The sequence below is a fragment of the Protomyctophum parallelum genome (genome assembly GCF_964188405.1).
Source record: "Protomyctophum parallelum genome assembly, chromosome: 21".
Taxonomy (NCBI): domain Eukaryota; kingdom Metazoa; phylum Chordata; class Actinopteri; order Myctophiformes; family Myctophidae; genus Protomyctophum; species Protomyctophum parallelum.
Window position 1 is genome coordinate 4921605 of NC_139713.1, and position 15216 is coordinate 4936820.

A 15216-nucleotide genomic window follows, 5' to 3' on the forward strand; every position below is an offset into this window, starting at 1 on the left:
TCAAGTCCCATGGGTTATGCCAGTGGACCCCGTGTGAGGTCAAAAGGGGGGGTGAGTGTAGCAGAGTGCCTCACAACCTCATCCTGATGACCTGAGAGTCCAACATCTCCCCCGAGTCACAGGGAATTCCCTTTGGCTTACTGTTTAAAGGGTTAGTTCAGATTCTTGGACTTAAAGCTGTAGGAGCGTGCCTCCCCCTTTCAGAACGACGAGGGCACCAGGAAATAATTCCCCATTCATTTTTCCCATAGATGTTTCAAAAAGTATTTATTTAAAGAGCTGTAAGCCTCGGACAAAGCCAACAGCCAAGTTGACAAACCATGACACTAAACATAAAAAATTGTGGGCCGAACACATAATTAGAAAGAAGAAAACAAAAACAAAAAGAGTGTTGTACCCTGGCCTGCCCTTCTTTATAATTATTTGTTCGGCCCAAATAGTTTTTGTTTATTTTCATGATTTGTCAACTCGGCTGTTGGCTATACTTTAGAAAGTAGCCCAAATAAACAACTACACTTTAGAAACAAGCCCAAAAAAGCAGTCAATATTTGCAAGCAACTTCAGTCCAAACTAAGTCACCATAATTTATAAATGTAGCAGTGTGCCTCAAACACAACCTCAGCCTGCTGGCCTTGAAAGTCTAACATCTTACTGTAAATCAGAGGGAGTTCCCTGTGGCTTAGTGGTTAAGATGTTGGCTCTCCACACGGGAGACCCGGGTTCAAGTCCCATGGGTTAAATTCACCCATGTTCTCAAAGCAGCTCCACTAATTATCCCCGTGTGAGGTCAAATGGCCTGAGAGTCCAACATCTCCCCCGAGTCACAGGGAATTCCCTTTGGCTTACTGTTTAAGTTGGCTGATTAATTAATGAAATCAGTTTTCTGTCTGATTCTGTCTGACAGGTTTCTATATCAGTGGTTCTCAAACTATTTCACGTCAAGGACCCCCAAACATTATATTGTAATTGGCAGGGACCTGAAGGCAAAAACAAGGGAACATTGGGATTTTTGGACTTAAAGCTGTAGGAAATGGAACGTTGCAGTCCCGCCCCCCTTTCAGAACGACGAGGGCACCAGGAAATATTTCTCCATGCCCTTTTTTTCCTTTCTAATTATTTGTTCGGCCCCAAAAGATTGTGTTTGTTGTCATGAGTTGGCTTTGTCTGAGGCTTAAAAGGTCTTTAAATAAATACTTTATGAAACGTCTATGGGAAAAATGAATGGGAAATGCTTTTCTGGGTCTGTCGTCGTCATGAAAGTGGGCGGGACTGTGACGCTCTATACTTTAGAAAGAAGCCCAAATAAACAACTACACTTTAGAAACAAGCCCAAAACAAGTCCAAACTAACCCTTATAAATATAGCAGTGGCTCACAATACCTCAGTCTGCTGGCCTAAGAGTCTAACATCTTCCCCCAAATCAGAGGGAGTTCCCTGTGGCTTAGTGGTTAAGATGTTGGCTCTCCACATGGGAGACCCGGGTTCAAGTCCCATGGGTTATGCCAGTGGACCCCGTGTGAGGTCAAATGGTGGGTGAGTGTAGCAGAGTGCCTCACAACCTCATCCTGATGACCTGAGAGTCCAACATCTCCCCCGAGTCACAGGGAATTCCCTTTGGCTTACTGTTTAAAGGGTTAGTTCAGATTCTTGGACTTAAAGCTGTAGTAGCGTGCCGCCCCCTTTTAGAACGACGAGGGCACCAGTTAATAATTCCCCATTCATTTTTCCCATAGATGTTTCATAAAGTATTTATTTAAAGATCTGTAAGCCTCGGACAAAGCCAACAGCCGAGTTGACAAATCATGACACTAAACAAAAATAATGGTGGGCCGAACACATAATTAGAAAGAAGAAAACAAAAACAAAAAGAGTGTTGTACCCTGGCCTGCCCTTCTTTCTAATTATTTGTTCGGCCCAATTTTTTTTGTTTATTTTCATGGTTTGTCAACTCGGCTGTTGGCTATACTTTAGAAAGTAGCCCAAATAAACAACTACACTTTAGAAACGGTACTCCGTTTGTATTTCTCAATTTACTTCTATATTTGTAAAAAAACTAAAAATGTATAAACAGAACATTAAAAAAAAAACCCTACACTTTAGAAACAAGCCCAAAAAAAGCAGTCAATATTTGCAAGCAACTTCAGTCCAAACTAAGTGACCATAATTTATAAATGTAGCAGTGTGCCTCAAACACAACCTCAGCCTGCTGGCCTTAAAAGTCTAACATCTTACCCCAAATCAGAGGGAGTTCCCTTTGGCTTAGTGGTTAAGATGTTGGCTCTCCACACGGGAGACCCGGGTTCAAGTCCCATGGGTTAAATCCACCCCTGGCACTTCCCTGTGTGAGGTCAAATGGCCTGAGAGTCCAACATCTCCCCCGAGTCACAGGGAATTCCCTTTGGCTTACTGTTTAAGTTGGCTGATTAATTAATGAAATCAGTTTTCTGTCTGATTCTGTCTGACAGGTTTCTATATCAGTGGTTCTCAAACTATTTCACGTCAAGGACCCCCAAACATTATATTGTAATTGGCAGGGACCTGAAGGCAAAAACAAGGGAACATTGGGATTTTTGGACTTAAAGCTGTAGGAAATAGAGCGTTGCAGTCCCGCCCCCCTTTCACAACGATGAGGGCACCAGGAAATATTTCTCCATGCCCTTTTTTTCCTTTCTAATTATTTGTTCGGCCCCAAAAGATTGTGTTTGTTGTCATGAGTTGGCTTTGTCTGAGGCTTAAAAGGTCTTTAAATAAATACTTTATGAAACGTCTATGGGGAAGATTAATGGAAAATGCTTTTCCAGGTCTGTCGTCGTCATGAAAGGGGGCGGGACTGTGATGCTCTATACTTTAGAAAGAAGCCCAAATAGATCCATGGTCAGGCAATGCCCTCTTGATTGTTTATTGTATTACTACACATTATGATACGGTTGATGATGCTGTGTTTGGTCGTGTAAATAATGTAAACTATTTTCACATTTTAATTCGATTTTTCCTTTTTTTTCCCCTTTATTTTTATTTGTTTATCTTATCTATCTTAATTGTCTATCCATGAATACGTACTCTGCTGTTGTTGCTTGCGTTTGTAAAAAATCTAAAATAAAGTACTGATCATAAAAAAAAAGAGAAAGAAGCCCAAATAAACAACTACACTTTAGAAACAAGCCCCAAACAAGTCCAAACTAACCCTTATAAATATAGCAGTGGCTCACAATACCTCAGCCTGCTGGCCTAAGAGTCTAACATCTTCCCCCAAATCAGAGGGAGTTCCCTGTGGCTTAGTGGTTAAGATGCTGGCTCTCCACACGGGAGACCCGGGTTCAAGTCCCATGGGTTAAATCCGCCCCTCAACCTCATCACACTTCCCCGTGTGAGGTCAAATGGTGGGTGAGTGTAGCAGAGTGCCTCACAACCTCATCCTGATGACCTGAGAGTCCAACATCTCCCCCGAGTCACAGGGAATTCCCTTTGGCTTACTGTTTAAAGGGTTAGTTCAGATTATTGGACTTAAAGCTGTAGGAGCGTGCCGCCCCCTTTTAGAACGACGAGGGCACCAGGAAATAATTCCCCATTCATTTTTCCCATAGATGTTTCATAAAGTATTTATTTAAAGATCTGTAAGCCTCGGACAAAGCCAACAGCCGAGTTGACAAATCATGACACTAAACATAAAAAATGGTGGGCCGAACACATAATTAGAAAGAAGAAAACAAAAACAAAAAGAGTGTTGTACCCTGGCCTGCCCTTCTTTATAATTATTTGTTCGGCCCAATCTTTTTTTGTTTATTTTCATGATTTGTCAACTCGGCTGTTGGCTATACTTTAGAAAGTAGCCCAAATAAACAACTACACTTTAGAAACAAGCCCAAAAAAAGCAGTCAATATTTGCAAGCAACTTCAGTTCAAAGTAAAGCCAAACTAAGTCACCATAATCTATAAATGTAGCAGTGTGCCTCAAACACAACCTCAGCCTGCTAGCCTTAAAAGTCTAACATCTTACCCCAAATCAGAGGGAGTTCCCTGTGGCTTAGTGGTTAAGATGTTGGCTCTCCACACGGGAGACCCGGGTTCAAGTCCCATGGGTTAAATCCACCCATGTTCTCAAAGCAGCTCCAGCACCACGAATTATCCCCGTGTGAGGTCAAATGGCCTGAGAGTCCAACATCTCCCCCGAGTCACAGGGAATTCCCTTTGGCTTACTGTTTAAGTTGGCTGATTAATTAATGAAATCAGTTTTCTGTCTGATTCTGTCTGACAGGTTTCTATATCAGTGGTTCTCAAACTATTTCACGTCAAGGACCCCCAAACATTATATTGTAATTGGCAGGGACCTGAAGGCAAAAACAAGGGAACATTAAAGCTGTAGGAAATATAGCGTTGCAGTCCCGCCCCCCTTTCAGAACGACGAGGGCACCAGGAAATATTTCTCCATGCCCTTTTTTTCCTTTCTAATTATTTGTTCGGCCCCAAAAGATTGTGTTTGTTGTCATGAGTTGGCTTTGTCTGAGGCTTAAAAGGTCTTTAAATAAATACTTTATGAAACGTCTATGGGAAAAATTTATGGGAAATGCTTTTCCGGGTCTGTCGTCATCATGAAAGGGGGCGGGACTGTGACGCTCTATACTTTAGAAAGAAGCCCAAATAAACAAAGTACACTTTAGAAACAAGCCCAAATAAACAACTACACTTTAGAAACAAGCCCAAATAAACAACTACACTTTAGAAACAAGCCCAAATAAACAACTACACTTTAGAACCAAGCCCAAATAAACAACTACACTTTAGAAACAAGCCCAAATAAACAACTACACTTTAGAACCAAACCCAAATAAACAACTACACTTTAGAACCAAGCCCAAATAAACAACTACACTTTAGAACCAAGCCCAAATAAACAACTACACTTTAGAACCAAGCCCAAATAAACAACTACACTTTAGAACCAAACCCAAATAAACAACTACACTTTAGAACCAAGCCCAAATAAACAACTACACTTTAGAACCAAGCCCAAATAAACAACTACACTTTAGAACCAAGCCCAAATAAACAACTACACTTTAGAACCAAGCCCAAATAAACAACTACACTTAGAACCAAGCCCAAATAAACAACTACACTTTAGAACCAAGCCCAAATAAACAACTACACTTTAGAACCAAGCCCAAATAAACAACTACACTTTAGAACCAAGCCCAAATAAACAACTACACTTTAGAACCAAGCCCAAATAAACAACTACACTTTAGAACCAAACCCAAATAAACAACTACACTTAGAACCAAGCCCAAATAAACAACTACACTTTAGAACCAAGCCCAAATAAACAACTACACTTTAGAACCAAGCCCAAATAAACAACTACACTTTAAATAGTTGATGCTTTACAGTTTACATTCTCTGCGAATGAAACAAGTGTTGTGATTGGTCGGGAAAATATCGTATCTTGGGGAAATACATTTGATGGCTGTTCCGGAGGATACAACCGCCGATAGCTTCTCTGCCTTAGGTTGTGACCAGGCTTTTCTTTTTGCAGATAAGTAAGCCTGGGACCGAGGCTAGTGGTCCCCAGGTTGCTCTTAGTCAGGATGGTGGTTTAGACCCAAGGCTGATTCTAAAAAAAGTGGTTCTCAAACTGTTTCATGTCAAGGACCCCCACAAATTATATGTAAAACTACTGTTCCAGAAAGCCGTCAGATGTACAGAATAATGAATGTTGGAAATATGCAACAAAGAGTCACTTCCAAACAGTCACTTCTTCTATGCCGGCCGGCCATTTTAGCAGTTTTGTAGCATGTGTGCGCAATGTCCCTGATTATTGAGTGTGTGTGTGTGTGTGTGTGTGTGTGTGTGTGTGTGTGTGTGTGTGCGTGTGCACAGTCAGTGCCCGCGTGTATATACAATTAGTACAATTATAAATTAACATGACATTTTTAAACTAGCATAAACTGATAATAGAAATAAAGACCTGAAGGCAAAAACAAGGGAACAAAACAACCCAAACTGATAGTTGTGAACTGCAACAGGCTCTACAAAGGGCCCTGCAGCTCTCCCTCAGACAGCCTGGGCACACCTGAACCTCCATGCACAGCCAAAAGAAGCTGTCTGCCGGCGTCTCTTCCGGGTTTTTAGACAGCTGGTGGATGGAAATGAAGCTCCTCCCACGCGGCAGAATGCCGCTGGGGCAAGCTTTTCCAGGAATCTGGCCGACGTGCTCAGAAAAGCACAGTCAATATTTGCAAGCAACTTCACAGAAAAACAAGTCCAAACTAAGTCGCCATAATTCATAAATGTAGCAGTGTGTGGCTCACAACTAAAAGTCTACCATCTTCCACCAAATCAGAGGGAGTTCCCTTTGGCTTAGTGGTTAAGATGTTGGCTCTCCACATGGGAGACCCGGGTTCAAGTCCCATGGGTTATGGCAAAATTCCCCGTGTGAGGTCAAATGGTGGGTGAGTGTAGCAGAGTGCCTCACAACCTCATCCTGATGGCCTGAGAGTCCAACATCTCCCCCGAGTCACAGGGAATTCCCTTTGGCTTACTGTTTAAAGGGTTAGTTCAGATTTTTGGAATTTTTGGAAGCTGTAGGAAATAGAACGTTGCAGTCCCGCCCCCCTTTCAGAACGACGAGGGCACCAGGAAATATTTCTCCATGCCCTTTTTTTCCTTTCTAATTATTTGTTCGGCCCCAAAAGATTGTGTTTGTTGTCAAGAGTTGGCTTTGTCTGAGGCTTAAAAGGTCTTTAAATAAATACTTTATGAAACGTCTATGGGAAATATTAATGGGAAATGCTTTTCCAGGTCTGTCGTCGTCATGAAAGGGGGCGGGACTGTGACGCTCAATATTTTAGAAAGAAGCCCAAATAAACAACTACACTTTAGAAACAAGCCCCAAAAAAGTCCAAACTAACCCTTATAAATATAGCAGTGGCTCACAATACCTCAGTCTGCTGGCCTAAGAGTCTAACATCTTTCCCCAAATCAGAGGGAGTTCCCTGTGGCTTAGTGGTTAAGATGTTGGCTCTCCACACGGGAGACCCGGGTTCAAGTCCCATGGGTTAAATCCGCCCCTCAGCCCTCTACCCCGTGTGAGGTCAAATGGCCTGAGAGTCCAACATCTCCCCCGAGTCACAGGGAACTCCTTTTGGCTTACTGTTTAAGTTGGCTGATTAATTAATTAAATCAGTTTTCTGTCTGATTCTGTCTGACAGGTTTCTATATCAGTGGTTCTCAAACTATTTCACGTCAAGGACCCCCAAATATTATATTGTAATTTGGCCGCCAAGTAAAACTACTGTTCCAGAAAGCCGTCAGATGTACAGAATGATGAATGTCGGAAATATGCAACAAAGAGTCACTTCCATCTTTGCTTCTGGGCCAATTACATATAATTTTTGGGGTCCTTGACAATGACATGAAATATTGAGCACCACTAATACAGAAACATGGGTATTTCAGAAATGTTTGACCTCAGGCCTAAATGGGTTAATAGAAGCAGCTTCGTACCATGTGTGTGCAATGTCCCTGATTAGTGAGTGTGTGTGTGTGCGTGTGTGTGTGTGTGTGTTCAGGGCAGCGGCTGCGTGTCAAATAGTATTAACATATATATATATGTTTCTTCTCCGCAGGTGTTTGACTATGACTTTGGTCTTCAAGATGACTTCATGGGCTCCGCGTACCTCAACCTGGTGTCTCTAGAACAACACGGGTACCTCTTACTCTTTCTTTACTGTGTATTTCCCTCAATATATAAAATCTACTAATGTATATTTTTGTCACTCAAGAGAAAATAACTAAACTCTTGCAGGCCGCACTGGGCTCCATGTAAAGATGTATTTAAACTCTTAAAGTGCTGAGTTTAGTTGTGACTCAAGTACAAGCGGTGAATGTGAATGTTGGTGTGTGATATATGCTCCTCACACTGTGCTAACAACAACAACAACTATATAAACACTGTACAATACTGGGTATAGGAAATAATGTATAATACATGTTGGACAAAACATGAAGGTAAATCCCTTAGCAGAAATGGAGTACAAAAGTAGAACCAGAATCATCTCTATTACAGTTTAGAGATGATTAAAAAGTAAAACAAGTGGGTGAAATGGGCTGCAGCGCACAGTCTTGACGCACAGTTAATATTTACAAGCAACTTACTTAACTGTAGCACTGGCTCACAATATAACCTCAGCCTGCTGGCCTAAAAGTCTAACATCTTACCCCAAATCAGAGGGAGTTTCCTTTGGCTTAGTGGTTAAGATGTTGGCTCTCCACACGGGAGACCCGGGTTCAAGTCCCATGGGTTATTCGCATCAGGTAATCCCCGTGTGAGGTCAAAAGGGTGGGTGAGTGTAGCAGAGTAGCGCTGCTCACAACCTCATCCTGATGACCTGAGAGTCTAACATCAACCCCCGAGTCACAGGGAATTCCCTTTAGCCAAATTCCAATACCCAGAATCTATTCCACTTGCTCACTCCAGCATGGCCGTGTTATGGTAATATTGGTGACCTGCTGAAATATGTGACCATCATCATGTGGACTTCACACAACTTACATGGAAGTCTTTAAATATAGTCTAAGGTTGAACTTTACATTGGGACACTGTCTGACATTATGTGATTGTTTCTACAAGATTGTCACATATTTCAGCAGGTCACCAATTTCAACGTAACGCCAACCATGCTGGAGTGGCATATAATATATAATATAAATACATATTACATTGTTCATGTAGACAATCAATGCCGCTTAAACCATTCTGACCTGAGATCAGATTCTAAAAATGTCTTTTATACATCCTGACAGTTTTCTGAAAAAAGCTATGTTTCTATGTCAGTCGTTCTTCGATTTTTTTCAAAAATAGCAGACCTACAAGCTCATAGCGCGCCACTCAGTGGCGCGCTATGAGCTTGTAGATCTGCTGTTTTTCAATAGCTAAAGCATAACATGACACCAAAAGGGGTTCCCGCCCAAAACTGGTTAAGGGCATTTTTCTGTCTGACACCGATGTTGCCATACCAGCAAATGGCAGCAAAGGAGATGACAGACTCAATGAAGGCTCTCTAAAACAAAATCATCAGTGATTTGTCGACCTGGAATTTGGACTTTAACTTCCTTAAACAGAAGAGGCTCTGCTGGCCTTCCTTACATACCATTTCAGTGTTGCAGTAGAATTTCAGACGATTCTCTATTATTGTCCCGAGATATGAGTAATTAGTTACAAACTCTACTGACCGGCCATCGATAACACTGCTCTGAGGAGCTGGTGGACACAGTGGACATCGATAACACTGCTCTGAGGAGCTGGTGGACACAGTGGACATCAATAACACTGCTCTGAGGAGCTGGTGGACACAGTGGACATCAATACCACTGCTCTGAGGAGCTGGTGGACACAGTGGACATCAATAACACTGCTCTGAGGAGCTGGTGGACACAGTGGACATCAATAACACTGCTCTGAGGAGCTGGTGGACACAGTGGACATCAATAACACTGCTCTGAGGAGCTGGTGGACACAGTGGACATCAATAACACTGCTCTGAGGAGCTGGTGGACACAGTGGACATCAATAACACTGCTCTGAGGAGCTGGTGGACACAGTGGACATCGATAACACTGCTCTGAGGAGCTGGTGGACACAGTGGACATCAATAACACTGCTCTGAGGAGCTGGTGGACACAGTGGACATCGATAACACTGCTCTGAGGAGCTGGTGGACACAGTGGACATCAATAACACTGCTCTGAGGAGCTGGTGGACACAGTGGACATCGATAACACTGCTCTGAGGAGCTGGTGGACACAGTGGACATCAATAACACTGCTCTGAGGAGCTGGTGGACACAGTGGACATCAATAACACTGCTCTGAGGAGCTGGTGGACACAGTGGACATCAATAACACTGCTCTGAGGAGCTGGTGGACACAGTGGACATCAATAACACTGCTCTGAGGAGCTGGTGGACACAGTGGACATCAATAACACTGCTCTGAGGAGCTGGTGGACACAGTGGACGGAGACGGGAATCAATAAGCATGTCTCTGGTCTTTGTGACATTGAGTTGTAGAAATGCCTCTTCACACCAAGAAACAAAGTCATCCACAATTGGGCCATGGCTAAATGTACATTGTAGTACAGGTTAGAAGTATTTAGTACACTCAAGGTGTTTTAAGGCAGCTGTGGCCGAACGGTTTGCGGAGCGGTCTTGATATCGGAAGGTCGCTATAGTTCGTATCCCCGGACCGGCGCGTTATAAATTACCACCGCTGAAGTGCCCTTGAGCAAGGCATTGAACCTCTACCATGAAATGTTCTATGAGCAGGGCCTGGCTGTAAACAAGTTCTTGAGCTTAGTCCAGTTACCCTGGGTAAACATAGTACCTTTCCTTTCCTTAGTCCAGTTACCCTGGGTAAACATAGTACCTTTCCTTTCCTTAGTCCAGTTACCCTGGGTAAACATAGTACCTTTCCTTTCCTTAGTCCAGTTACCCTGGGTAAACATAGTACCTCTCCTTTCCTTAGTCCAGTTACCCTGGGTAAACATAGTACCTTTCCTTTCCTTAGTCCAGTTACCCTGGGTAAACATAGTACCTTTCCTTTCCTTAGTCCAGTTACCCTGGGTAAACATAGTACCTTTCCTTTCCTTAGTCCAGTTACCCTGGGTAAACATAGTACCTCTCCTTTCCTTAGTCCAGTTACCCTGGGTAAACATAGTACCTTTCCTTTCCTTAGTCCAGTTACCCTGGGTTAACATGGTACGTTTCCTTTCCTTAGTCCAGTTACCCTGGGTAAACATAGTACCTTTCCTTTCCTTAGTCCAGTTACCCTGGGTAAACATAGTACCTTTCCTTTCCTTAGCCCAGTTACCCTGGGTAAACATAGTACCTTTCCTTTCCTTAGTCCAGTTACCCTGGGTAAACATAGTACCTTTCCTTTCCTTAGTCCAGTTACCCTGGGTAAACATAGTACCTTTCCTTTCCTTAGTCCAGTTACCCTGGGTAAACATAGTACCTTTCCTTTCCTTTTTGTAAATTTACATTGTAGTGCAGGTATAGAAGTATTTAGTACACTCACGGTGTTGAAAATGTACATTGTAGTATTTAACACTCACGGTGTTGTAGATGACTTCAGTCTCCAGGTAGATGAGTCCCTTGGTCGGACCGGTGAGGTTCTTATTCTTCAACACGTACGCCTTCTCCCCCCCGGCACGCATCTGAACGACAACAACATAATAATAACATTCTCAAAAAGACACAACCAGGGACGTGTACTAGGACCCAACACCAACCTGTGGGACCTCAGAGTCCCTACACAGGACAGGAGGAGGACATGGACATGGATAGGACACACACTGCGAAGACACAACAGATCAATCACAAAATCCTGGTCTCTAAACTGCCTCCCCCTGGCCAGCCGGGGCGCCTGATGGAGGGGAAAGGAACTGGTCTCTAAAGTGCCTCCCCCTGGCCAGCCGGGGCGCCTGATGGAGGGGAAAGGAACTGGTCTCTAAACTGCCTCCCCCTGGCCAGCCGGGGCGCCTGATGGAGGGGAAAGGAACTCAGTGGTCTCTAAACTGCCTCCCCCTGGCCAGCCGGGGCGCCTGATAGAGGGGAAAGGAAGGGGAAAGGTGTTCCTTCCACGTCCAACCAGGGAAACTCCCCCCCTGTCAGGTGTAAAGGAGCAACTTGGACACTCAGGCATGAAGGAAGCATGAGTTCAAGTCCGTTGCTCTCCCCTTGTCCCCCATATATGGGGACTAGGTTGGCGGAGGGTGTGTAGAGCCCAGGATCACATTAGATGATTGACACAGGGGTGAAAAATGGGTTACAAAATCGTGGGATAAAAAATATATTAAAAAAATTATAATCACAAAACATGCATTGACACGGAACCCGCTGTTACAGGAATGGTACTAGTGTAAACTAAACACATACCTGTAACAGGGGAATGGTACTAGTGTAAACACATACCTGTAACAGGGGAATGGTACTGTAAACTCATGCACACATACCTGTAACAGGGGAATGGTACTGTAAACTCATGCACACATACCTGTAACAGGGGAATGGCCACTTTTCCCAGGAAGTCTGCACTGGGGCCTCTGTCCTCGTCATAGACGCTCACCTCCAGCACAGCGTGGATGTCTTTCACATTACTGAGGAAGAGGAAGAGGAGGTTCACATTACTGATGGAGGAGGAAGAGGAGGAGGTCCATGTGAAAAAGGGTGAAAAAGGGTAGTCGACAAACATTCTTCTTTGTCATAGAGAGAGGATAAAGGAGAGGGAGAGAGAGAGACTAAGGCCCTCATTTATCAATCGAGTGTAAAATCTGCCACAGATTCGAGTGCAGGTTTCGTAGTACACCCACGTCGCCACGGCATTTATAAAGTGATCGCAAACAGCTGATCCTTCCTTAATTTCGTTCTCACTTTAATAAATGTCACGGCTGAAATCTATCTGGCACGCTCTATGAAATCAAGCCTCGCCCTCGTTTTTGCGACATGAACGTTCTGCAATACGACCAAACAACGCATGGTAACCATAGTTACACAATGGAAAAAGCAAATAAAAAAGTTTCCCCTTGCTGCCCGCCTCACCCCCCCTCTTACACACACACACACACACACAGGCGCACGCACGCACACGCAACTTGCAATATACAACAAAATATATTAGTGAACGAAAACCTGAACCTGCGAACCATGAATTAAATAGTGGCGCACAGCCGCACACACGCTGCTGTTTTAGGTGCATCTCCTCCCTCCTGTCCTGTCTGTCTCTTGTGGTGGTCCGTCCATGACACCGTGACCATGCACGTTTATGACAATCTATTTAGATTGCCTCGCGGGTCGCTGCAGTGGCTGGGCTAGTGTCAACTGTCAATTATATTAATGTGCTGCCTAAACCAGCCTCATGTACATGGCACTGGCACTGGTGGGCTGGCTGGGTTAGCCTATCTCCGATGTGGTCCACTCGATACCCCTGCACTTGCGCTGGCTGGCACGCCGGCACGGCACATTTGGCATTCGAGCGTCGGGTTTATCCTTAATTAAAAGGACGAGACGTAACGCGAGAAAGACATGGCTGTAGATTGCAGTAGCCATACCCGTTGGTTGGTAGACTTGACTATAGCTGCATAGCCTCGGTCCCAGGCTTATCTGCGAAAAGAAGAGCTATAGCTGCAGCTATGCAAATGCCTCTCGATGGAAGTTAACTATTGCAGGAGGGGGGGGGGCTAACGGTATGCGCTCATGCAAAACACTGTTTAAATGGCTTAAGCATGACTTGCAACATTGTTTTTAATTGCGCGATTTTAATTGCTTGCACACTTGGAAATATCCTACCAATTTCATATGACATGCCTTTACAAAATATATTTGTATTATTAGTTTTATACATTTTAGGAGTGAACACATATGTTTAGATGCCTGTGACAGCCTCTCGGCTGGTCAAACAATGCTGCTCCGCTGTTCTACGACAGTTTTTGTCCTACTCAAGTTCAATTTCAAGTTTTGGCGGAAATGGTAAATGCCGAAAATGTCGGTAATGTCGGCGTGCACCCATATTTTGGCGTACGCACGGTTGATAAATGAGGGCCAGAGAGAGGATAGAGGGACTCACAAGGTGAAGACTTTGTTCCACTCCGGGCTGAGGTTCTTGTAAACGGTGTGTGTCTGTAGTCTGTCGTTGTTCAGTTCCAGCACGCAGAACGGGTCACTTTTACCTGCAGCACAACCAACAACACAACGTGCCACAGTATCTGTCAGGCACTGTGAACTGTATCTTCTGTTTATCCCATTTTGGGGCGAGAACCCCTTTTGGTGTTAGCATCATGTCATGCTTTAGCTATTGAAAAATAGCAGATCTACAAGCTCGTAGCGCGCCACCGAGTGGCGCTCTACGAGCTTGTAGGTCTGCTATTTTTTGAAAACTCAGGATTTAGAAGATTAGAAGATTTAGAATCTGATCTCAGGTCAGAATGGGTTAAAGAACCACCGTTCTTCTGTGCGTTATAGAATCTGATCTCAGGTCAGAATGGGTTAAAGAACCACCGTTCTTCTGTGCGTTATAGAATCTGATCTCAGGTCAGAATGGGTTAAAGAACCACCATTCTTCTGTGCGTCATAGAATCTGATCTCAGGTCAGAATGGGTTAAAGAACCACCATTCTTCTGTGCGTTATAGAATCTGATCTCAGGTCAGAATGGGTTAAAGAACCACCGTTCTTCTGTGCGTTATAGAATCTGATCTCAGGTCAGAATGGGTTAAAGAACCACCATTCTTCTGTGCGTCATAGAATCTGATCTCAGGTCAGAATGCGTTAAAGAACCACCATTCTTCTGTGCGTTAGAATCTGGTCTCAGGTCAGTGTGTGTGTGTGCGTGCTCAGTTGAAGACGGTTACCGTACCGTTGACGTCGGCAGCCATCAGGCCCTCGGCTCTCATCACCTTGATCTGCACCACGCCCACATCCTTCAACCTGGACAGAGACCGCCACATGCCCTGGGGAAACCACGCACGCACACACACACACACACACACACACACACACACACACACACACACACACACACACACACGCACACACGCACACACGCACACACGCACACACGCACACACGCACACACACACACACACACACACACACACACACACACACTTGAATTATTTTATTTGGATCTGCACAAGAGGCGTAATACAATAGACCCAAACACTGATCAGAATTAGGTTATACATTATATGGTCCAACAACCAGATATAGCTGCTGCACATGTTTAACACACAAAAGAAGTATATATAGTAATATATATATATATATATATATATATATATATATATATATAGCACATTGTTTACATACTATTACTTGACACTACTAAACAGGATGTTTGTTTTGGGTTTTTTAAGCCACCTAGGGATAAATGAAACAACGCCTTCTCCAGACAGACAGACTGCCCATAGTAGCTGAGACAGAACAGTATTTGACCAGCCACACACACACGCACACGCACACACACACACACACACACACACACGCACACATTGATATGCAAATAGAGGTTGACCTAACCTTGAACAAAGGAACACAGATCTACACACCATGGGATGCCAACGGAGGCTATAACGATGGATGCTAAAAAAAAAACGGTAAATAAAATACTATAAACTCTGGATTAAATGACATTAATTAACCCATATATACTGCCTCCTGCTGGAC

The 15216-nt window shown here is 43.8% G+C and overlaps 1 protein-coding gene across 1 annotated transcript in view; it reads right to left on the reverse strand.

Annotated features, from left to right (window-relative positions):
- The window catches only part of mctp1b (multiple C2 domains, transmembrane 1b), a 114068-nt gene that overhangs the window by 19867 nt on the left and 78985 nt on the right, over positions 1–15216 (reverse strand). Inside the window, exons 10-13 of the mRNA XM_083793825.1 lie at positions 14408–14501; positions 13621–13723; positions 12052–12154; positions 11111–11212 (exon numbers count right to left, since the gene is read on the reverse strand). Of these exons, the coding sequence (XP_083649951.1) occupies positions 11111–11212; positions 12052–12154; positions 13621–13723; positions 14408–14501 (402 nt within the window). The remainder of the gene's footprint in view (positions 1–11110; positions 11213–12051; positions 12155–13620; positions 13724–14407; positions 14502–15216) is intronic.